The 24,013-nt window shown below is 52.2% G+C and overlaps 1 protein-coding gene across 1 annotated transcript; it reads right to left on the bottom strand.

Moving 5' to 3' along the window:
• Positions 1–59: 59 nt before the first annotated feature.
• ARAP3 (ArfGAP with RhoGAP domain, ankyrin repeat and PH domain 3) lies at positions 60–24,013 on the bottom strand. Its single transcript, XM_079772598.1, has 33 exons — positions 23,917–24,013; positions 21,803–22,343; positions 21,626–21,687; positions 21,411–21,522; positions 18,027–18,230; positions 17,827–17,896; positions 17,463–17,583; positions 17,189–17,373; positions 17,003–17,109; positions 16,558–16,757; positions 16,378–16,463; positions 16,054–16,236; positions 15,759–15,894; positions 15,061–15,177; positions 14,508–14,655; positions 14,298–14,400; positions 11,959–12,178; positions 11,202–11,265; positions 10,834–10,997; positions 8,730–8,942; positions 8,358–8,463; positions 7,300–7,447; positions 6,955–7,023; positions 6,352–6,426; positions 6,140–6,254; positions 4,233–4,361; positions 4,020–4,153; positions 3,720–3,802; positions 3,588–3,623; positions 3,421–3,484; positions 3,184–3,321; positions 2,933–2,971; positions 60–2,465 (listed from the first exon to the last, which is right to left on the bottom strand). The coding sequence occupies exons 2-33, from the start codon at positions 22,324–22,326 to the stop codon at positions 1,989–1,991; spliced, it is 4,632 nt and encodes a 1,543-aa protein (XP_079628724.1). The 5' UTR covers positions 22,327–22,343; positions 23,917–24,013; the 3' UTR covers positions 60–1,988.

Here is a 24,013-nt window from a genome sequence, read left to right on the forward strand (position 1 = left end):
GCCCACTCCAAAGCCCCGCCCCTGCCAGGCCCCGCCCTCTCCCCCGCCCACGTCTGGTCCGGCTGCGCGTAGGGCGGCGAGACGCTAGGGGGCCGCGGAGGAATAAACCTCTGTTACAGCTTCCAGTACCCCAAAAAGGGTCCGGGCCGCTGGCTGGACGCCGCGTCCGCTGGGCGGTAGGGGGAACCCCAGGTCTCTGAGTCAAGACGCCTGGGTTCTATTTCTAGTAGAGCCGCTGACTCAGCCCGTAATTATTTCTCATTAACCACTTACATATGCAGATCGCCAGTCCCAGGCTCAAAGGGTGAAGTATGGCGACCAGGGAAACTGAGTCACTGGATGCCTGGGTGAAGTTTGTCTGACAAGGGAAACAGGGCTGGTCCCAGACCTTTTCTCACTTCCCACTGAACTGGAAAAGCCAGAGTGAGCTGAGGTGAGAAAGATGCCTGGAGCCAGAAAGGAACCAGTCCCAGAAGAAAAGACAGGTACATCCAAGACCAGGGGAAACTAAAAGGCACCAGTGAGTGGGTGTGAGCTGAGAGGTGAGCGTGGGGCCTTGCGGGCCAGAATGCCCCAGTCACCTTTAGGGTCTGCCCTTCAGCCCCCACACAGCTTTCTGAGGCTCCACACACCCTTACTTTAAAAAATTTTAAATATATATATTTGTATAGATTTTAGAGAGGAATGGAAATGGAGAGAGAGATAGAAACATCAATGATGAGAGAGAATCATAGATTCGCTCGCTCTGACCTGGAACCTTTTGATGCACAGGGGATGCTCCAACCAACTCAGCCACATAGGCCAGGGCCTCAAACTTTTAAAACTGCTCCTTCCACCTGATTCTTCCCCCGTCACCTACCTCAGGTAACATAGTAAATGGGACTACTCTCCATCCAGTTGGGAAAGTCAGAAACCCAGGGTCAGTGTGTCTTTCTTCTGCCCCCACATCCATCAGCAAGTCCTATAGGTTGTTTGTAAAAAAAAAAACAAACAAAAAAAAACTCCCTATTGAACCACTTTCCTCAATTTTCAAAACCACCAGCCTAGTCCAAGCCCTCATTATCAGTCTCCTAGTTTAACATCTGGTCTCCTTGCTTCCAGTCTCTACCCCCCACTACAATCCACTGTTCGTAAACAGCCAGAGCAATTGATTTAAAATTTTTTTAAAAAAGGAAATAAGATCTCATCACTCTCTTCCTTAAAACTCCTCAGTTGCTTCAAAATAAAATCCAAATGCCCCAGCATGGTCTACAAGGTGGTGTGTGATTGGGCCCCTTCCCATCTTCCCCTCTTCAGCCTATACTCTTCTCCCACTCCCCACTCAGGGTGCTCCAGCTTTCAAGCTGTTCCCCAGCAAGCCAAGTCCTTTCCCACAGGCAGTCCAAAAGCCTTCATGCCTCCTGCTTTCCCCTCCTTCTGGAATGTGCCTTCTCCCAGCTCTCCACATGTCTTTCTTCTTACACTTAAGTTTCTACTCTTCACAGAGGCCTTCCCCATCCACCCAGCATAAAGGCTCCCTCCACAAGAACATCATTTTGTTGCACATCAAGTTGGAGTAGAACAGACTTGGAGGATCATTCAGATTTCTGGCTTCCAAATCTTTTTTTTTAATTTAATGCATTAAAATCATTCTTTTCAAACCCCAAATCTCTCACAGAACCCCAACATATCAAATATAGAAAGCAGGAGTTGCCCTTGTTGAGGAAAAATATGTGGGGCCCACAGCTCCGAGAAACAGTTTGATGTTCACTGCTCTACTTCTTTCAGTTACTTCAGGGTACAGACAAGTGAGCAGAGGCCCAGAGGGAAGCCATGACCTGCCCCTCTCTGGGCAGGACCCAGCCTCTGAAGCCCTCAGTTCCTGTGCTATCTCCACAGCACCACACTGGATTCTAGAGTCTTTCCAGCCAGGGCAGAGGAAGCTCCCAACAGTGTCTGCCAAGGTGAGAGCTTGGGTCTTTTGGTTAGGTACTCCCTCAGACTGCTGGTCATGTGAGGGGCTGGCTGGAGGGTAGACTGGAAGTGCAGGGAGGTGGGGTGGGGAAGCCAGGTGTCTGTGTCGGATGGTTGCTGGGGCTCGGGGGCTGGGGGCTGGAGGGCTGGGAGGGGCTGCCCAGGCCTATGGTGGTTTCTCCCTTCCTCAGGATGAGGCTGCTGAGCTCCTGGAGCAGTTGCTCCTCCAAGGACGGATGTGCCTGGGAGCTGTTCTTTGAAGGTGGACCTGGAGGGGGCTCCGGGGGCCTCTCCTCCTGGCCTGCCTTGGAGAGAAGGGGTTGATCAGAGGATCTCTGGCTGGTGAGGGGGGTCTCTGACTTGGCTGTCTGCTCCCTCATGGTGGAGAAGGAGGTGGAGGTGTCCTTGGTCAGCTCCGGGAAGTCCCCCACTTCTTCATATACTGGCTCCTCATACACAGGCTCCTCCAGTTCCTCTTGCTCGTCTACAGACCCCTGAGATGACTTCATCGGCTAGATGGGAATGGGTTGGCAGGAGGCAGTTAGAGTTACTGGATTATGTATCATTATCATTTATTGAGCTCTTGCTCTCAGCCAGATGCTGCAGAATACTTCACAGATAAGGTATCAAAACAACTCTGTATGATGGGTTACACTGAAGGTGAATGAACTGAGGTACAGGGGGCTTAAGCCGCCAAATGGTAGAGCTGGGGCTTGAACCCTGGTCTGTCTAACTCCAAAATACATTCAACTCTCTGTTTCTCAGGTCCTGAACCACCTCCCCCTTTCCTCACCACCCCTCATTTTCTTTACTTTTCCTGGCCCAGCACTCTCTCACTTACTCTTTTTCTCTCTTATACACACACACACACAAACACAAACACATGTGGCCTGCAGACAAATACAGGGAGCACACCGGCTCAGGCAGCACAGAGGAGCACAGCGCTGACAGGTACAGCTGGAGCAGGCACAGTACTCACAAAGAACATGGACAGGGTCCTCCGATTGTGAAGTCGCCGCTGGGCACAGGTGGGGTGGGGATTCGAGGAGAGAAAGACACGGAGACACAGTGAGGCCTGGCAACAGGAGGTGGGGAGTAGGGGCACAGAGAAGGCAAAGGGAGGACCCCAGGCTGGCAGGTGCACCACTCCCTTCTGCAGTGTGGATAGGGCACAGGCAGGGATCAAGAAAGGCTTGGGGTGGGGTGGGGGGGGGGCGGCTGGGACCTCACCAGAGTCTGATTGGCAGAGAGAAGGGTAGCCCCGCTGTCATCCCCACGGATGGGTAGCAAAGGCATGGTGCCAAACTTCTGACGGGCAAGGTCTGAGGAGGAACGGCGTCGTAAGACCACTGGCTGCTGGTCATCGTGCTGGAGGGAGGGGGAGAGGTTGGCACAAGTGGGCATGGGAGGTACTGAGGGTAGAGCTAGGACCACAGACCTAGCCCTCCGCTCTCTCCTTCCCCTCACCTGGGCTTTGAGGATGCTGGTGGTCCAGTCCCACATCTCATCCTCGTCAGTGCAGGACAGGTAGCTGAGGGGAATAAGAGGGGGATTTAGGGGAAGGAAAGAGGTCACAGCTATCGGGATGGAGAACAGGTTGGGCCAGAGGAGAAGCCAGGCTGGGAGGTACTCACAGGTGCATCTTCTCCAGTATCAATGTGAAGCCCCACCTGAGAGGCAAAGGAGAACAGTGGTGGGGAGATCAGAAAGACCAGGGTGGTGGCGGCAGGGAGGCCCTAGAAAGAAAACTGGGGAAGAAAACTCACGGTGTTGGAGGCTTTAGCTTCTTGCGAATCCCCAGGTAGACCTTGGCACCTTCCAAAGACCACTCGCGTTCTGGTTTAGAGCTCTGAGAACGTGAACGGAGTCAATGAGGTTGACAGGTGAGAGAGAAGGGTCACGGTTCATGAGGTTGAAGCATTGTGGTTATGTGATCCCAGGGCCAAAGGGCCAGGGAAGCAGTGAGATTGATGAGATTATGGGCTGTGGTGTGAGAGGGTCAGTGCAGTCATGGCTCCTCACAAACAGCCATCCAGTGTCCCTCCCCGATAGCCCCAGGGCCCCACCTTCTTCTCCTTGAGCAGCAGTAGGCAGCGACCACGAACCAGAAAGAACCTCTCCTGGAAGCGGTTTCCCAGCAAGCGGGGTGGTTCCTCTCGACACCGCAAGAGCCCCACCCTTGGGCTCTCCCGCCGGACGCCTGGGTACAAACGGGCAGTACTAGGTGGGAGGTCCTGGGGGAGAAGCCTAGAGGTTCTGGGCTGAAGAAGGAGGCTCACCTGTGAAGAGGCAGCTGGCCTGGGCCAGGGAGACTTTCCTCAAGAGCAAGGAGGCCGAGCAGGGCTCTGGGAGCTGGCACCATTGTAAGGCCTGCTCCAGGACCCTTTCCTTGGGGTGCAGTGGCCGTTCTAAGGGGCAAGGTGGGAGTGGGTATCAACCAGAATATCCATCCACAGCCTGGAGCCCCCAACTCATTCATTCATCCATTCCACCGTCCAGCCACAGACATTTGTGTTAGCCCTGACTCTATGCCAGGCACAGTGCTGGCCTTGGGATGCAGTGGTGAGCATGAAACACATGGCCTGCCTTCACAAACCCACAGCTAGTAAATAGGTAAGTAAGCAAAATAATTAAAGGCAAATAATTATTTTGAAAGAAACAATAAGAAGCTGAAAGAGAACCAGAATGCTGCTAGTGCTCCTATTAGCAAGCTATGAGAACTACCTCTGACTGTGATATAGAGGAAATGGGAGCCAGGCCAATGTGGCTCAGTGGTTGAGTGTCAACCTATGAACCAAGAGATCAGGATTCAATTTCCAGTCAGGACACAAGCCCGGGTTGTGGGCTTGATCCTGAGTGTGGGAAGTGTAGGAGGCAGCCAATTAATGATTCTCTCTGATCATTGATGTTTCTATTTCCCTCTCCCTTCCTTTTTGAAATCAATAAAAATATATTTTAAAAAAGAGAGAAAAAAAAAAAAGAAGCTGAAAGAGAGAGTAATGGGGCAGCTACTGAGATACCATGATTAGGCAAGGCCTTTCCGGGGGCGCATTTGTAGATGAAACTCAGAGGCCTGAAGGATTAGGAGGAAGTCATGCTAAGATCAGAGGGAAGGAGATTTCAGACATGACAAAATGCAATAACAAAAGCCCTGAGTCAGGAAAGATATATTTGAGGAGCTAAACAGCCAATGTGGCTGAGACAAAGAGAATAGATGAGAGGCTGAATTATGTGAGATGAGGTCTGAGGTCTTGTGGACCACAATAAGGAACTTGAATTTTAAGTCCAATGGAATTTTAAGTTCAATGGTAACCCATTGGAAGGTTTTAACCGTGGGAATGGTATGATCCGATGGACTTATTCTTAAAATGCCCATTTGACTGCTATGCAGAAAATGGATAGTCAGGAGGCAAGAATGGAATACTAGCCATCTATTTCCTTTCTGGGATTGTACATTTTAGTGGTTAATGTTGGGTAGAGACATAATGGTGACTTTGATCAGGGCGGTGACTATGGTGGAGACGGAGTGATAGATTCAAATAGAATCTACTGAACTAGTTGGTTGGGTTGAGTATGAAGATGAAGAAAAGGGAGGAGTCCCAGAGGACTCCCAAGTGTCTGGCCTTGATAACTGAGTGAATGGTGGTGCCACTGACTGAGTTAGGGAAAACTAGGAAATGCCCTAGGCTTTTTGTTAGGGGAGGGGGCTGGGAATTGAGTTTGGTCTTAAGACATTTAAAATTTGAGAGGCTTATGAGATGTACAAGGGGAGGTGCCAAGTAAACAGTTGGACATGTGAGTCTGGAGCTCAGAAGAGGCGTCTGGTACAAAGATAAAAATTGGAGGGGCAGATTATTAATGTCATTTAAGCCACGGGGATGAATGAGCTCATCCAAGGAGAAATGTCGATAGAGAAAGGAAAAGGGTCCAAGATTGAGCCCTGGTTGCTCCAACATTTGGAATCTGGGCAAAGGATGAAGAGAAGCCTCCTTCAAGGTGGAAGGGAAACCAAGGGTTTGTGGGGTCCATGAAAACCAAGAGGAGAGAATATTGAGAAAGAGGGAGTGGCCAACTGTGTAGATTGTCCGCTCATGTGCATGAGGAGTATCTACTGTATTTGGAACATAGAAGTCGTTGGTGTTTGACCCCCACCCCCCCACACATGCACACACATGGTCATACTCACCCAGCTCCCCATGCTCGAGAATCTCAAATGTCACCCACAAGTCAGTCCCAGCTGCTGTCCCCCGCATCTCCAGTACCTGCTTAGTCAGCTCCTCAGCAGTCAGTGTTGGGGACACCTGGGGTCAGGGAAAGGCAGAGGACCCTTGCTGGTCAGGCCATTGCCCCTCTCCCACATCATCCTCTCATCTCCCCTCCTGTTCCCTCAGGACTGACCTTAAGGGTGACACAGTTGTCTGGGAGCTGTTGTTCTATGTAAACCTCCATGATGAGGTCTCCAGCCTGGGATAGCTGAGGAGAGGGGAAAAGAAGTCAGGAGGACACAAAGGATGTAAAGAGTGAAGGCCAGAGGTCTCCTCATGTTGTCTCATAAACATTCCCCCACTCCCCAAAGTCCCCTCCCAACCCTCACCCCCAACATGGCTCAGGCGAGGTGTGGCGGGACCACATCTTCTTTATTTGGTGAAAAATGGGACTACCTACTTCATGGAGTTGTGTGATGCTAATGTGCCTGGAATAGAATAAGTCCTCAGCTATTTACTATGGTGTTTATTATTATTATTATTATTATTATTATTATTATTCTCACCTCTGTGAGAATAATACTTAGCTATTCTTTCTTGGATCTCTTACACGTGGAACTGAAGTGCTTCTGCCACTATTCGTAATGGAGACTCCTCACAGAGGAATAAATGAAGCAAAGCTTAAACCAACCCCTCTCCCCAAAACATTTCCCTCCTTGCATTTCCCCTGTGTCCAGAAGCAGAAGGTTAGCTTCCTATCTTGATGTCCCTTCCTGGCCCACTCAGGACAAGTTACCTGCACATCCTTCCAGGTGGTGATAAGACTGACCTCCAAGTCAATCTGAGCTACCTGGTCAGAGTCGATCTGTGGAAGAGCCAGAGGGAGTGTGTGTGATGGGGGTGGGGGATGTACTGGGAAAGGAGGGGAGCAGGGAGAGATGTGAACGACCAGAGAACCTGTATTAGAGCTAAGAACCAATCGGGCAAGGATGTTAGGAGCAAGGTCATGGGTGTAAGGGGCCCAGGGCTCTGGGAGATGGTTTCTGATGCTGAGGACCTTCAGAGGGCTGGGGGCTTGTTGGGGTGAGAGGATCCAGAGTTCAGGAAGAGGGACTGTGGGTCAGGGGTTGAGGGAGCTTACATCAAAGACAGAGACATAGCCGTCGATGAGTTCCTGCAGTACCCGCACCTCGTGTTCCCCACGCCCATCCGTCTGGAACACGCTGGGTGCAAAGAGCAGGGCCAGGTTCCGTGTGCACATCTGGTTCAGAGCTGCACACTTCTGCACCCTGCAGAGGGACGTGAGGGTCACAAGGAATGCAGTTTGTGCTCACCCATTTATCAACACATCTATTCATTCAGCAAACATTTATTGAGTTCCTACTGTATGCAGGCCCTGGGTTAAACATTGGGATGTAACAGTAAGATATAATACTGGCCTCAAGGAGCTCCCAGTCTAGGGGAGAGACAGACAAGGAATAGATTATTATAAATATAGTAGGGGCCAGCAAACTTTTTATGTAAAGGAACAGATAGTAAATATTTTAGGCTTGTAAGGCCATATAGTCTGTCACAACGCCTCAACTCTGCTGCTGTTGTGTGAAGGGAACCATTGAAAATATATAAATGAGTGGGCATGACTTTACACTTTACAAAACTTGGTTTACAAAACAGGCAGTGGACTGGATTTGGCCCACAGGTCATAATTGGCCAGTCCCTGTGATATAATGTAATTAGTACAATATAGCTGGGGTTCACCCTAGAATCATTTAAATCCTGTCGCCCCATAGACAGGTAAAGATAGATCTGCATCTTATTCTTTTTGTCTCCTACATATATTCCTTTGCTTGGCATAGAATAATAAATCCAAATAATATTGACTGCTTACTATTTCCGAATACTTACTACACACATGCCAGGTGCTATAGTTAAGAATTTTACAAGGATTATGTTACTTAAATCTCAAATCACCAATGAGGTGGATACTATTCATTACATCACTTTCTTTTACAAATGAGGAAACTGAGGCTTAGGTCTGTCTGACTCCAGAGTTTACACTGAAACTTTATGCTATAATAACTTCGCTTAACAACTGTTTGTGGGATGGATGGATGAATGAATGTAAATGAGGGGCTTGGGCATTGGGCAGAAGTGACAAAGGGTCAGTGAGGGGGCTTGTAGGGGGTCTTCCATACTGACCGATAGAGATGCCCGATAAGGGTGGCTAGTGTGCGGCGGTTGACCCTCGGAAGGCAGCCAATCACTTCTTTGTATTTCTCCAGGCGCTGATTCTTCTGGGGCAGCTCTGGGATGGCACAGGGGAGGGTTGGAGAGGATCAGGGAAGGGAGAGTGGAGGTATTTTTAGAGAAACAAACCCAGGATCAATGTGTTTCTGCCCCCTTCCCACCTTGCCCTGAGCTGAGTCCCTGGGTGACCCTCCAGTGGGGGGAGTGGTTAGGCAAGGCGCTGCTCAATCCCACAAGAGAGCCTCAGGGATTCTGGTGGGGTAGGTGGACTTCCTGGTTGCCCCTTGGTTGCCTGTGAGGAATTCTTAGGGATCTAGAAAGTACCAGCAGCCTCTCTCCATCGAGGTAACAACCGTGCAGAGGTCACGGGGTCATCAAGCTCTCGAAAGAAGCGTTTGAGTGTGTCGGTGACATCCTCCACAAAGTGCTCCCCTGGTCGGAGTTTCACTGACCGGGCATCCCGCCGGAAGTCAGCCAGGAGCCGCAGGCTGCGGGCACGAGCACCCCCTTTCCGGTATACGCCCTCCAGCCGGAGCCCTGAAAACAGCCAGCATCTCTGCTCACAACCGCCCCAAAGACCCACCACCACCCACCCAGCATCCCATCTGTGACCCCCTACGTGGCTTGTGGCTATTGGTGGGGGTCATAGAGGAAGAAACCTGCCTCCATGGTCTTGCTTTGCAGGGCCCTGCTCAGTCCTCATCTCTGAAAAGTCCTTAACTAACCATGCATCACACATAGCAGCCCCCATCTCTCTAGCTCCTCATCACTTTTATTTTTAAACAGCACTCTCTAAAATCACATTACAGGTCTTAGTTATTTGAAGATTCTGCATTTGCAAATTCATCTACTTGCTAAAAGTTATTTGTAACCCCCAAATCAATACGGATGGTACTTTCTTAGTCATTTGCGAACATGCGCAGAGCAGAGAAAAATTTGAGTTGCCTGTTGGACACATTCCCAGCTAAGGTGTCATACAGTAAACAAGTGTCTTTTTCATGGCATATTTAGAGCCATGGTTTTTGTATTCTTTTGTTTTTGTGGCGGGGTGGGGTGGGGTGTGTGTGGGGGTAATCCTGTTTAAAATGGCCCCCATTTGTAGTGCTAATGTGCTGTCCAGTGTCCCTAAGTGCAAGAAGGCTATGATGTGCCTTCTGGAGAAAATACGCATGTCGGATAAGCTTCCTTCGGGAAGGGGGCGTAGTGCTTGTTGGCCATGAGTTCAATGTTAACAAATCAACAAAACATATGAAATTAAGTGTCTTTAAACAGGAACACACATAAAATAAGGTCATGTGTTGATTGGTCGATGGAAATGTGACCAGAAGTTCCCAGGAACCTAGCCCCGTGTTTCCCCTGGGGCAACGATTCAGTGTGCATTAACTCAGTATTAGCAGTCACTTTATAGAATATAACTACCTCGAATAATGAGAACTGATTGTATTTGTTTTCTTAGTCATTACCCATCTCTCCTGCTAGACTCTGAGCTTCATAGGGCCTTCCCTGTTCATTGTCATGGCATGTGGGAGAAGCTCAACAAATATCTGTTGAATAAAGAATGGCGGTGCAGGAACTGTGGAGGAGGGGTCATGAACACCCACTCTCTTTCCCTAGGGCTTTTTCATGGGCCTCTGACTTAATTCCTCCTTTGAACATAAGGGAGGCTGAGAAGAGGACAGGGGTTGGTGAGTGGGGGAAGTCACTGCATGGGGCTACTGCCAATGCATAGAGAATGTCATTAGCCGCTGACTAGTCACTGTCCTGGTTGTAAGCACAACTATTTGTAGGTTCATGGATGTGCTTTTCCCCCCTTTACTGCCCTATTTAATTTTCTGCGAATTTTCCTTCTCAAGAGTTCATTCTTCTAATGGGGATTCACCCGGAAGATAGATTCTACTGGGTCCTTACTTAGGCTGGAGAATAAAGCAGAGGCCAAAAGCTCACAAAGAATTCTGGGAACCACTTGCATAGCTGAACTTCTATGCCTGGAAAACCTCCCACACAGAATAATTGTGTTCAGACCTTCAAGGATTTGGCTCAACAGCTTGGCTCTGACCCCGTTGCTGCCCCCTCTTTGTTCTCCACGGTTCTACATCTCTAGTCACACTTCAGTGCCACTCTCTCTCCATGTCCACGCCCCAGAGACAGTTACCATGGAACACTTACTACCTGCTAGGTCCTGCACTAAATGCTTTATAGGTGTTATCTTACTGTCACCACAATTCTGGAAAATAAGGACTGTTAGTAACCCCATTTTACAGATGGAGAATAGAGGCTCAGAAAGGCAAAGCAGCTTGCCAAGGGTCACTGAGCGGAGGCTGTCAGGCTGCAGGCTCTGGAGGCCAAGCTTGTGGGCAGATCACCACCCCCTGGCTGTGCCCTTGTTCCCCATCCCCCACTGGCTCAGCATTGACCAGTACCCACTCACCATGCTGGGTGACAAAACTGATGCAGGCATCCACGATGATGGGGATGTCACCTCGGCTCATCTGCTGCTCCTGCAGCCCTGTGCCGCCCCCACCGGCTGCTCCCCCAATGGCCGCATTCCATGCTGAGAAGTCCAGCCGGCCCTCTCCCTGCAGATACAGGGTCCTGAGACCCACGGGGCCTGGGTCAGAGCCATCTCCAGAGGATCCGCTGAGACCCAGAATCACAAGGACCAGATTTCCTAGAGTCACCAGGGGCAACAACCCCCAACCCAGACAGGGCCTCTGAACTAGGGAAGGGACTTTCAGGAAGTGGGCGATGGTCCAAGGGTGTGGGCTGAACTCTGCAAAGGGTAGGGGCAACACTTACCTTCCTGTCTCCACCAGGACCAAATGCTCCTTCTTGTCTGGGGTGTCAGCTGCCGAGACTACACCTGGGAGGAGAACATGAAGATTATCATCATCGTCTTCATCATCATGACTAATATTTATGAAACATTTAAGGCATGGAGGTGCCAGGCTAGGAGCCTTCCAAACGATGTTGCATTAAATCCTATGAGTTACACATTATTATTCTCATTTTACAGGTGACACATAAAGCTCAGAGAGGTTAAGTAACTGCCTCTGATTACTTGCTATAAAATGGCAAAGCTAAGCTTGAACTCAGTTCTCTTATCTCCAAAGCCCTAAAACATTATCTGACACTGTTCCTCTTTTAGGAGAAAGTGAGAGTCCCCAGTCCTCTTTCCCAGTCCCCAATCAGCAAGTGACTCCAAATAATGATAATAACAATAACATTTATAACGTATACCATTTACTGAACACTTGAGAGATGCCTCTTCCCAGGCTCTGTGATTAGTGTTTTACATGTGTCGCCTTATTTGAAACTCACTACAACCCTGTTATTGTGCCTGTTGTAAAGATCAGGAAACTAAGGCATAGAGAAGTTAAGTAACTTGTCCAAGATTACACAGCTAGGAATTGATAGAGTGTGAGGGGTCTAAATCTGGGCAGTATGACTCCAGAGCTTGTGTCTGAATCCACTGTGTTCTGCCATTTCCCATAGGAAGGTCCACTCCTTCCCCGCTCCATGGCCACCCTTCATCCCTGCCCCCAGCCCTGCTCACTGATCTCCTGTAGCCGCCGAAGATGCACCATGTCCTCAGGGACTGCAGGGCCAGGGCCCGGTGCTGGACACAGGAAGAGGTGGTCACCACGAAGAAGTCCAAACCCTGACAGCCAGAGGCCAGGAGCCAGGGCTGTGTAGGAGGGGGACCGCAGCCACAGGCGGCCCAGCCGCACCAGCCCAGGGCCCAACAGCTGGTGACAGCTCAGCGGGGAGAACCACTGTGAAGCAGGAGGAGGACATGGGGAGAGAGGAAAATGGGGGAAGAGACAAGAAGTGAGGGAGAGCGTGAGAGAGGGCCAGGGAAAGACAGAGAAAGACATGAAGAGAAAGCAAAAGAAAGAGGGTAATGAAAAGGGATGGGGAGGGAGTGAAGGAAAGGCCCAAGGAGAAGACAGAGATGGATGGAGAAAGACAGGAAAGAAATTCAGTTCAATTTAATTTGCTCCAACCAACACAGAGAAGACCCCTGTGTGACAGCCTTATGCCCTTAACTGGGATGTAGGGTAAGAAAGAATGGGGAGCCGACACGCTGTAAGGAAAGAGTCATGATGCCTTGGGAAGTCCCATCACACAAAGGGGCTGGGAGAGGCTTCGTGGACAAAGAACTATTTGAGGTGGACCTGAAAGTAGTGCTTTTCAAACTACCTGTGATGGAGGAACAGGGAGTTTTTTCTTTTCTTTTATTTTAATTTCCCATATATGCATAACCCATGGACACAGACAAAAGAGTGTGAAGGTCTGGGGTGGGGCACGAGCCCAGTGGAGGAGGGTAAAGGGGGACATCTGTAATACTCTCAACAATACAGAAAATTTACCAAAAAAATATTTCCAAACTGTCACTAACAAGCACTTGAATAAAAAACAATAAAAATGGTTACTAGAAAAACTAAATGAAAAAAGAAGTACATACAAAATATAAGCCGCCAATTCTTATAATGAAATCCCACACATAAAGTCACTCTGTCAAATGGTTATGAAAGCTAACTCTCAAGTTCTGTACTTGTACTGTCACGGGCCATAACAAAGGGTCCACAGGCCAGTGCAGTGACAGTCTGCAGCCCACACGTTGGGCAGTACCACTGCCTAAAGGGGGGGCTAGATTTGTGGGAAGTGACATAATAATAAGAGGAGAGGTGGACTCAGCTGGTAGGGCCTTGACAGCACCCTTAAAGGACACAGAGAACTATTTCTTGGTGTGAGGAGAATGGGGTCAGAGAAGTGTCAGATGCTGGAGATACGACCTGGGGTGGCCAGGAGGAAGCCCTTGCACCTTGACAAAGGGAAGTCCCTGGCCACCCACAGGGCAGCAGATTAGAAGAGTATGGTAGCCCAGCCTGCGTGGCTCGGTGGTTGAGCGTCAACCTATGAACCAGGAGGTCACGGTTCAATTCCTGGTCAGGGCACATGCCCGGGTTGCAGGCTTGATAGGAGGCAGCCGATTTTTGATTCTCTCTCATCACTGGTATTTCTATCACTCTATCCCTCTCTCTTCCTCTCTGAAATAATAAAAGTGTTTTGGTTTTTTTTTAAAGAAGAGTATAGCAGAGGAAGGCAGCAAGGGGTTGAGGAACTACAGGGCGCAGGGCTTTTTGAATTGGTGATAAACTGAGGTGGAACAGGGCTGAGGGAAAAGCTGAGTAGGGACAGGAATGACTGTCTTCATTACCACCATTACTATTTCAGCACCCACAGACGGTGAAATGGTAAGGCGACACAGAGAGTGAGCCTCACATGTCTCTCATTCTTAGCCTTAGGGGTTGGGCCTTCTATACCCACTCTACCCTTACGGAAAAGCTCACAGGGCTGAGAGGTGGAGGACTCAGTTCCCAGGATGTCTGACTCCGGAATCTGAACTTTTAATTCCAGGGGGAGGGTGCAGGAAGGAGACAGGTGGGCTTGCCTGGCAATGGAGAAGCTGGGCCAGGCGAAGGCAGCCTCAGGACCTGGAGAGTGGGAGGAAGACGTGGGAGGCAAGGGCAGGTTCTCTGTGGGAAGAGACCCAGCACAGGGAGGTGTGGGCCATGCGCTTTGGGGACAGAGGCCTGATGCTCTGCTGCCTTCTAGTTCTGTGACCTTGACCACGTGACTTTATAACCTCTGAGACTCAGTTTTCTTTATGTGTGAAATATTAATGATCCTTACCTCTGAGGGTTGTTGTGAAAATTAAGATATTGAGTGGGCAGTGCTTACCCCAGGCCCTGGCACAGAATACGTGCTCAGTCACCTTCACTGTTAAAGGAAGAGGTAGGAGTGGCTAGAGGAATAGAGAGGATAGGATGGGGGCAAGTGGGACCAGGAAAACCATGAGCTGTCAGGGAGGGGTCTCCGCGGTCTCACCTTGCCCACGGCACTGACCCAGGCCTCCAGACTGTCAGCTCCATCGGTGCCAAAATGCTGGATCCTCCCCCCGGTGAGGATGAGCTCAAAGGAAAAGAGGAACCTGGAAAGAAGGTGAGGTCAGGGAAGAGAATGGGGTCCAAGGAGGAGGCTTCAGGCTTGGGATCAGGAAGGGGAAAGGGGAACTCAGTGAGTATGGAGGGCTGTTACCTGTCAAGGTCACCTGAGTCAGTAGGTGGAGGGCTCACACCCAAACATACAACATCCTGGGGCTGGATGAGGCTGAGGGGTTCAGGGCTGCTTTCTGACACAAACATTTCCAGAGCTGCTCCCAGCACGCACCACAGTCGGGAAGGAGCTAAGGGGGAAAGCTGATGGTCAGCAGGGAGAAGACCCCTATCTCCACTGTCCGAATTCCTTTACTAGACCTTTATTCTGTGCCAAGCCTTCTGGCTATGTATGCTCTCACGTAATCTTCACAACATCCCTATGAGATGGGTATTATATTCACTCCTGGTTTATAGCTGGGGAAACTGAGGCTCAGAGTTGTAGCTGGCCCATCTCATGGGTAGGAAGTAGCAGAGCTGAGATTTGACCCTGACCACCTGACTTCAAAGCACAATGCTGCCACCAGGCATAGTTCCTCTCTTACGCCCTGCACCCAGCCCAGTCCTGGGCATGACCCCACTTTCCCATCCCAGCCCTCTTCTCCCTGTCTCCCATCCTGGTTTCTCCTCCTCCAATCCCTTGGCACCCCGCTTACCATCCCGGCCCCTGCGAGGGGGTGGGGGTCCAGCTTTGTTGCTGATGGGACCACAGTACAGGAAGCTGCTGTAAGAGGCAGGCACCACCACCTCGTTGTACACGTCAAGGGAGGGGTCTGTGAGGGGAAGCAGTGGTGGTCAGGACAGACCAGTACAATGGGGTGGTCTGAGCCCCTCAGGGAAGGGACTGAGTTGAGGAAGAGAGTGGAACCGAACTCCACTGGCAGCATGGCTCAGTAGAGCCCAGTTGGGCTGGACCACTCACTACTCAGATTAGAAAAGAGGGTGGAATGAGCCCAGCCCACTAAACAGCCTTCTCCTCACTAAACAGCCTACCAGGTAGTCAGTCTTGGTGGAGGCCTCAGAGCATGGATCATCGGCAAGGGTCTCAGCCCCTCTGACCTGCCCACAGGAGTTCAGCAGCTGTAGCTGACCATTTCTATGAGCATACTGCCTCCAGGGAGATGAGACCTGGCCTATGGGCTAACCCTGTCAGGAGCAGACAGCACTAACACTTCAGACATCCAGATCCACACCCCAGGCAGTGGCCAGCATCAGGTCCTTTCATGACATCAGGAAACAGACCCGGGAGGATTCTAGCTAGGCCATGGTGATGGACTTGGGGGGAGGGGGGTAACTGCAGCTCCCTAGAAGAACCTAGGCACAGGTTGGAGCTGAGAATTGTTGGGGGGATTACCTGGAGGCAGGAGACCAGGGAAACTGCCATCAAGGGCTGAGGGAGACCAGGGCTCCTCACCCTCAGAGGCCTCGACACAGAGAAGCTGGGTCATGTTCTTCAGCAGGTTGGGTCCTGCCACCGCTGCACACAGTGCCTGCAGGAGCGCAGGAATTCTGTCAGCCCCAAGACCCAATCTGAGAGCCATGGGGACAGTCTACTGGTCACCAAAAGCAGCCCCTTCCCCCCACGTCTAGGCTTTTCAACTCAGAGACTGCTTTCCCCCTCCCCATCAGCCCCAACCCATCCCTCCTACCTGGAGAAGCTGGCTGTGATCTGGATACTGAGGGTGGGGCTTCCGGAAGAGACCCAGCCGGTACTTCCGGGAGATGAACTCTCCCCGTGGGCCTGGGGCTGTATCTGGATTTAGCCTCTCACCTGGGGGTAGGGCCCCTGCCCAGAAGCGGTTGGCATGATCATTTCCCAAGACAATGAATAGCTGCAGGATGACAAGGGGCAGAGGCAAGTGATGGGAATTCAAGGGTCCCTAGACATTCCAATCCTGTCCCCAAGGTGGGTCCAAAGTCTTTTTAAAATGTTCTCCTTCCTTCCCCATTTTCTCCCTCTTCAGACTTCTCACCTGCACGATCTCATTACTCCAGACACTTGTGTCCAGCTTCAAACTCTGCACTTTGGAGATCCCGGAACCCAGAGCCCGGTGCTGACCTGGTAGAGTGTGAGGAGCATGTGGCATGAACACCCTGAGCCCTCCCGCCCGCCCCCGCCTCTTCCCACTTCAGCTAACGGCTCCCGGCCTCACCTGCACACTGCTTGCAGATCACTACTCCCAGGTTGACAGCAGCCCAGTCTGGGCGGGAGGCCCCACAGTCCGCACAGTGCAGGTTTGCCCGATTGGACCAGATCTTCTCAGCCACCTCGTAGTCAGACAGGGTCTCGGTTACTGCTTCCTGTAGAGCGGCTGCCCAGCTCTGCCGAGCCCCCCCAGACTCGGCTGTGAAGCTGAGGGGTGGACAGCCAGTCTGTGGGCATGGACACCCTCCCCACTTGCCCCATCCCACTGGCCATTCCTGCAGGAACCACACAGGTCAGCCCAGACCCTCCTGACAGCCTTGGCCCTGCTCTCTGGACTCCCATCAGGGCACACCCACTGACATCCCGCTGAGGTGGCCTCCAGACCTCTTCACCCCTGTGCCTCCCTCAAAAGTCTCTCCCCCAGCCTTGCTTCCTGCCAGTCTGGGCCCCACCTGAAGCAGCGATGGGGCGTGAGCAGATCGAAGCTGCGACTCTTGGTCTCCCGGACACTGCACCCTTGCAGTTCAATGAAGCAGATCCCGATGCCCAGGGAGAAGGCCTGGCGGGGTCAGGGGGAGGTGCAGTGAGGCTCCCCATGGGGTAAGCCAGGCCCCTCGGCCCAGGCCAGCCCTTCTCACCTGCTCACTCTTGTACAGCGCCAGCTCTCCAGGGCTCAAGGCCGCAAACACCTTGGCCTTGTGTCCACGCAGCTCCAGCATGCCTGTGCGGAGGGGTCGGGGCAGCTGGGGGGCCCGGGGGTGGCCCAGGAGACGCTGCTCCTTCAGGCAGGATTGCAGCGTGGAGCACCAAGTGTCCCGCTGAGCTGGTGGGGGATAGGGAAGCAGGCCAGTGGGCCGTGTGCTCATGTGGCCTCCCCACCCCTGCCCTGACCCAGGGGGCCCTGGCCCTCACCCTCGCTCTCCGTGCGGAACACAAATACCCTCTGGCTGGTGATGACCTGGAATTTGTTGTCTTTGCTGCTGCGGGTCATCTCAATGGCGGACAGAGGGATCACACCCTTGGGGAAGGGGTCCTGGCGAGAGAGCCCAATGACACACAGGCAGGAACTCAGTCATGTGTGCTGACACCGGGCGCCAGCACCAACTTCTAATGAGACCAGCACTCGTTCCACAGCAGTGGAGTACAGCTGCTAACCTGGCTTCTTTAGATGCTGACATCAGTCCTGTAGTGACTGCCTTCCGATCCTGAGGCTCCCTCAGCACCCCCACCTCCCTCCCCATCTCCCAGGCCCCATGCAGCATCTCCTGGACCCCACCTTGTCATTGCCAAAGTACATCAGACTCCTCCCATTGAACTGCACAAAGCGCCTCTGGAAGACGTAGTTTCTGGAGAAGGGAGGGGCCAAGATCAGTGAGTGGTGGAAGCTGCATCCTGGCGGGGCTCCTAGGAGCACTTGGGACCTGACCCCCACCCTACCACCCAGCCTCCCTCCCCTTCCCTTCCCGGCAGTCCCACCCCTGAGGGGAGAGCTTGTCTAGCCAGCCACTGAGCAGGGGCATGGGACGGTCTGCCGTGGAGGAGAAGCTGGCATAGGGTGAGATGAGGTCATCACTGGTCTCCTCTGTGTTCAGGGTGGGCAGCGAGAGGACGGAATCCCCGGGCAGCTCAAGGCTGGCATAGCCAGCATCCTCCCGTGTTTCCAGATCCTGCCTGCTGAGCCTTGTGGGGGCCAAGACAGAGAGGGACACACATTAGGCCCAGTTCCCTGGACCCCACCCCCCCACTAGAATGCCTGGCAGGTACTAGATCTGCTTTTCAAATGGGGAAATAGGGAGGCTGGGAACCCAATTAGCATGGACCTTCTTCCGTGAGCACACCTGAACTTTTCTTTGGGAAAATTTCAGTCCCTCTCCTCTGCCATTAGTAGATGGCTCCCTGTCATGGTTGCTTATATCTAATCAATACATTTTATAGGCTCTTTCTCCAAAAAGTTCTTGACTTTGTCTCCCTAATCAAGTTCCCATCAGTTCTCCCGGAGTGATGTAATTGCTTAACGGGTCACCTGTTTCCACTCCGGCCCTCCCTCCCACATCCACTTTCCCAGCACCACCAGATTGCTCTTTTAAAAATACAAATGAGATCATGGCACTCCCCTGCATGAAACCCTGTAATCACTTCCCATTTGGCACTTAGGATAAATTCAAATTCCTTGCCCTGGGCTGTAAGATCTTGGACATTGAGACCCATGGCTACTGCCCTGACCTCATCTTGCATCACCCTCACCTTTGCTTACTACAGATAAGCCTCATCCTCCTCCCTCTCTCCGAGCCTTTGCACATGCTATTCCCTCTACTCAGAAGGTGCTTCGTTGGGCTGCCTTTTCTCATCCTCAGGACTTTGCTCATACCGTCTTCTCAGAAAGTCCTCTATTATTTTCTGTCACCTTTCAGTGGTTCTTAAGCTCAGCAGCACAAAATCACTTGGAAAACTTAAAAATACCGGAATATGAGCCCTATACCGGAGACTTAAATTAGAACTCCCCAGATTGGGGCCCAGGCATCTGTAGTTTTCAAAGTTCCCTAGGCTATCGCACCACTAAGGTTGAAAACCATTCCTCTACCAATTTGTTTCCTACTTTCCTGAGGAATTGAAGCAATCAGACAAGAACTCCCAGACTCCCAGCACCTCCTCTACCCAATTTCACACATACTCAGCTTTCCTCCTGTTACCACAATAAACAACCCTGTCTAAAGCCAGTCTCTCCTCTATGTCCTTGATTCTACTCCTCTCACCTGCACAAGGACATTACCCCAGACTTTCTCCCCCTACATCAACTAATTTTCCCTCTCTACCAGGCCATTCCTATTCACCTAAAACACACGTAACATTCCTGCCTCTAAAAAAACCTTTCTTGACCCCACTTCCACTGTTAACAACCACTCCAACTCTCTGCTCTTTGCAGAAAAACTCCTAAAGAGTGTTATCTATACCTTTCCAACTCCCTCATTCTTTCTTGAGTCCACTCTGATCAACCCCCACGTTGCCAATTCCAGAGGTCAGTTCTCAGTCCTCATCTCACTAACTAGACTCTCAGCAGCAGTTGACACAGCTGCTCTCTCCCTCCTCATTACACATAAGTCCTTCACGTGGCTCCTACATCACATTCTCCAGTTTTCCCTTCTCCTTCACTAGCCATTTATTTTCAGTTTTGCTGATTCTTCCTCTTTTCCCAAACCTCTTGACATTGAAGTGTGCCAGGATGCTGAGTTCCGTCCTCTGCTCTGTAGACACTCACGCACAGCTACATACACGCATCTAAACGCTGACAGCTCACAGATTCAGATCTCCAGCTCAGACCTCTCCCCCAAACTTCAGACTTGCATATCCAGTGGCCTGTTTGTCATCTTCTCTTGGGTGTATAATATACACCTCAAATTCAACACATCTATCACTGAACTCCTGACCTAACCTCCAGTCCTCCCCATCTCAGACCAGGGCAACTCCAGGAATTTTCAGTTGCTCAGAACAGCGCTGTCTAACAGAAGTCAATGTAAAAGCCACAAAGTACATAATTTTAAATGTTCTAGTAGTCACATTAAATAAATAAAAGTAAGCAGGCGAGCCCTGGCCAGTTTTCTCAATGGTTAGAGCGCTGGTCTGCTGATCCAAGGGCCTGGGGTTCGATTCCTAGTCAAGGGCATGTACCTCTGTTGCAGGTTCCCCAGGCCCAGTAGGGGTGCGCAGGAGGCAACCAATCAATGTGTCTCTCTCATGTTAATGTTTCTCTCCCTGTCTTCCCCCATCCCACTCACTCTCTCTGTAGAAATCAATGGAAAAAAATATCCTTGGGTGAGAATTGAAAAAAAAAAAAAGAAAGAAAGAGGTGAAATTAATTTTAATAATACATTTTATTAAGCCCAACATGCCCAAAACATTAACATTTTAGTATGCCATCAGTATAAAAATCATTACAATAATTTATACCTATGTCTGTTATATTCATCTAGTATTGCCTTTTTTTTTTTTTTTTTTTGTACTAACTCTTTGAAATTTGGTAGTTGTTTTACTATCACAACATCTCACTCCAGTCTGGCCACATTTGGTCAGTAGTCACATGTGGCTAGTGGCATTGGACAGTGCAGGCTCAGACTGAAACCCTTCGAGTCATTCTTAACAGCTCTGTTTTTCTTTCACACCCTAATTTACTAGGACAGTTGGCCTTCAAATTGTAACCAAAACCCAACCACTTCTCTCCATCTCCACTGCCTCATCGGAGATGTCTCACTAGGTCACTGCAGTAACCTCCTAAGGGGGTCTCTGTATTTCCACTTTTGCCCCCTACAGACCATTCCCAGCACAGCAACCAGAGGGATTCTGAAAGTCAAACCCTTCCAGAGGCTTCCCATTTCACTTAGAGTAAAATTGAAAGTCCCTACAAGGTCCTGCCCCATCTGTCCCCTTTCACCTCTCTGATACCTTCTCCTCCCACTCCTCCCTCCTTAGCCCATTCTGCCCCAGCCGGCCTAGTCTCAGCTCCCGTGCCCCTGAGCACATGGCCTCTCACACGCGTCCTGAAGGTGTATGGGATGATGCTCCAACCAACTGAGCCACACCAGCCAGGGCATGCACTGCTCCCTATTTTAAATGATATGTCCATTTGTCAACTTGTTTTATTTCCTGTCTGCACCACTGAGTCTCAAGCTGCCTAAAGCGGGGACTAGGTCTCTTATATTCGTCCTATATTGGAGCCTATCTGTGTTGGAGATACAGATACAGACCCACTGGCTTGTGGACAGTGGACATTCAATGCACATCTCATGAATAACTAGATACATGGCCGCTGCACCAGCTCCTCAAGCTTCCCCACTTCCTGCCATCATCACCCTACTGACTACTCACCTGTGTTCAGCCCTGTCCTGACAGACACCTCTGCCTTCTCTTCTGTTGGGTGCCCCTGGGACTCCCACAGGCTGGACACCATAGTACAGGCAACCCGGGTCCATGATGTGCACTGACAGGGGAGGAGGGGGAGGCAGAAAAAGGAGATCAGGTGGTGGTGTCTGAGGCCCTGCAGGGCACTGTCCCTCTCCCCCTGCCCATGATAACCCACCTACCTGTGCCTGTGGTGGGCCTGAGGGCAGGGGTGGGGGCAGCTGTCTGGGAGCTGTCTGGGGCCCTGAGGGGAAAGGTCTAGTGGTCATTAAGGGAGAGAGAAGGAAGGACAAGCCCTCATGCCCTGCTCCTCTCTGCCCCTTCCCAGCATCAATGCCCAGGGACACAAACCCACTCACGTGTCCTGAGCTGTCTGTGCCCCGCCTCTTAAGTCCAGGCCAAAGTAGATGGCATTGGGCATCATCTCCACAGTAGTTAAGGCTGAAGGCTGCTCAGAGGAGGTGGTGGGGAGAGGAAGGGACCTGGGGCTGGACTCTGGGCTCCTGGGCACTTCTGGTCCCAAGAGGGCTGGGCTCAACCCAGGCCTCTGGGTGGTAGTGGGGCCACTGAGCCCGCCAAATACTGTCCTGGGCTTAGGCACAGGCTTGGAGGGCTGAGCTTGGGGAGCTGGGCTGGAGGATGGCTCCATGGCTCTATCCAGTTGGGGATCCGGGGAGCCCTCGGCAACGCCTGTCTGCAGCAGGCGCAAGATGCGTTTCCGGTGCCCTGTGGCGCTGATGCCCAGCTGCTTCAGCTCCTCGTGGCCCAGGCCCCGGGCTGCACCCGCCGTGGCCATGCCATGCCTCCGGAACGTGTCTGCATACTGCTCCAGGTGCACCGTGGCCAGCCACACAGCGATGTCCAGGTCCTGAGGGGCAGCCATGGGGGCTCAGGCCATTGCTGGGGGGAGGGGCAGGGTGAAGGGAGGGCTCAGGCTGAGATTCCCCCTCCCTCTCTCAAAGTCTGAGGCCTGGATGGGGATACCAGACGCCAGTCTTCCTCCAAAGAAAACGAACCAGAGGCCTGCCATCTGGAAGCAGAGCTACCCCAGGACATCAGAGGGGCTTTCTTCTTATGATAGGAGAATCCCTTCATTTGCAGATGAGGAAACTGAGGCCCAGAGAGGGACAGTTGCTTGCCCCAGGCTCACAACAAGTACCTGTTAAGTGTTGGCCCCCAAGCTCCTGCCCACCCCGGGTCTAGGTCAAAGCTCTGCCCCTGCATGACTGCACAGCCAACCAAGTAAGAACAGGACAAGATGCTAGAACCCTCAGGGATGGAGTGGAGTGGGTGGGGGTGGGGGCCTGTTGTGGCCTGATCCTGCTGTGGCATCAGGTGGGGACAGGGGCAGCTGTGGCACAGCGGGAGCGCAGATCCCAGTCCCACTGGTTTCCAGCGCGGAGGTACAGCTCAGCCATCCTGATCCTGGTCATTCCCAGTTCCTCCCCTTCCACCTATTGTCTCAGCTCAGACTTCCTTCCTGTCCCTCCAGCCCTGGCCACCCACACATCCTGTCTGCCTTGGTCAGGCTGCCAAGAGAGCCTGAACTAGTCCCAGCATGTGGGATCCTGGTCCTGGGCAGCTTGGGGATGGGGTGGAGAAGTGGGCCAGAGAGATGAGGGCCCAGGGCCCAGAGGTACTCCAGGCTCTTGCTCTCCACTCCTCCGCAGCGTGTTCACACACAGTGCATGCGCACAAGTCAGCACTCACCCTGCAGGCGGCACAGCGGTGTGAAATGGCATCCCCTTACCTCTGCTTTCTCCAAGCCTTCCTTTTCCCTGCCTATGCCCTTGGCTCAGGTCTCCAGGCTCACCTAGACCCTGGTCTATTCTATGGGCCTACCTCCGATTCTGTCTCCCCTGACTTTTATCTCTGCCCTGTCCCTGTCTCTAACCCAGCCCACTTCCGTCCCTACCTCCAAATCCCTGTCCCTCTCCTTGTTTTGTTCTCCAAGCCTCTCCTTACCTCAGTCTCTAGTTTTAACTATTTAGTTGCAACTGTGGCTCTGGCCACCTCTGACTCCAGGTTTCTGTCTCGCCCTGTTTCTCTCATGCGGAGTCCTGACCAGGACTCCTGACCAGGACTCCCTCCGCCCCAGCATCAGTTCTGGCTGCTCTGTCTCCCAGTGGCTGGGCCCCATCCTCAAGCTAGGGCCCCCCCGGCCCTGACTCAGAGGCCAGTTTCCCGGTGACTCAGGCCGGGCGGGAGGGCACGGGACTGGGAACCAGGAGGTGCGCGGGGCAGGAGTGCCGGGGGCGGGCCGGGCAGCTCGGGGCTGCGCGGGCTGCGACTAGGGAGGGGGCAAGGAGGGAGGGGGCAGAGCCGGGCGCCCGCAGGGAGGGGCGGGTCGCGGCCCGGAGGGGTGGGGGACGGCCGCCAGCGCAGTGGGGGCTTGGGATTCCCACGAAGGCCCTCGAGGAGGTGATGGGGAGGAGTCTGGGCTGCAGGGGCCCGGGGGCGCGGGGGTCCTCACCTCACTGCGCGGCCGCCGTCCGCTGCCCGGTGCCCGCCGGGCTGTCCGAGGCTCAGGGTCCCGCCGCGCCGGCCCCGCCTCCCTCCGCGCTCCCCCG

The sequence above is a fragment of the Cnephaeus nilssonii genome (genome assembly GCF_951640355.1).
Source record: "Cnephaeus nilssonii genome assembly, chromosome: 5".
In the NCBI taxonomy this organism is placed as follows: Eukaryota; Metazoa; Chordata; class Mammalia; order Chiroptera; family Vespertilionidae; genus Cnephaeus; species Cnephaeus nilssonii.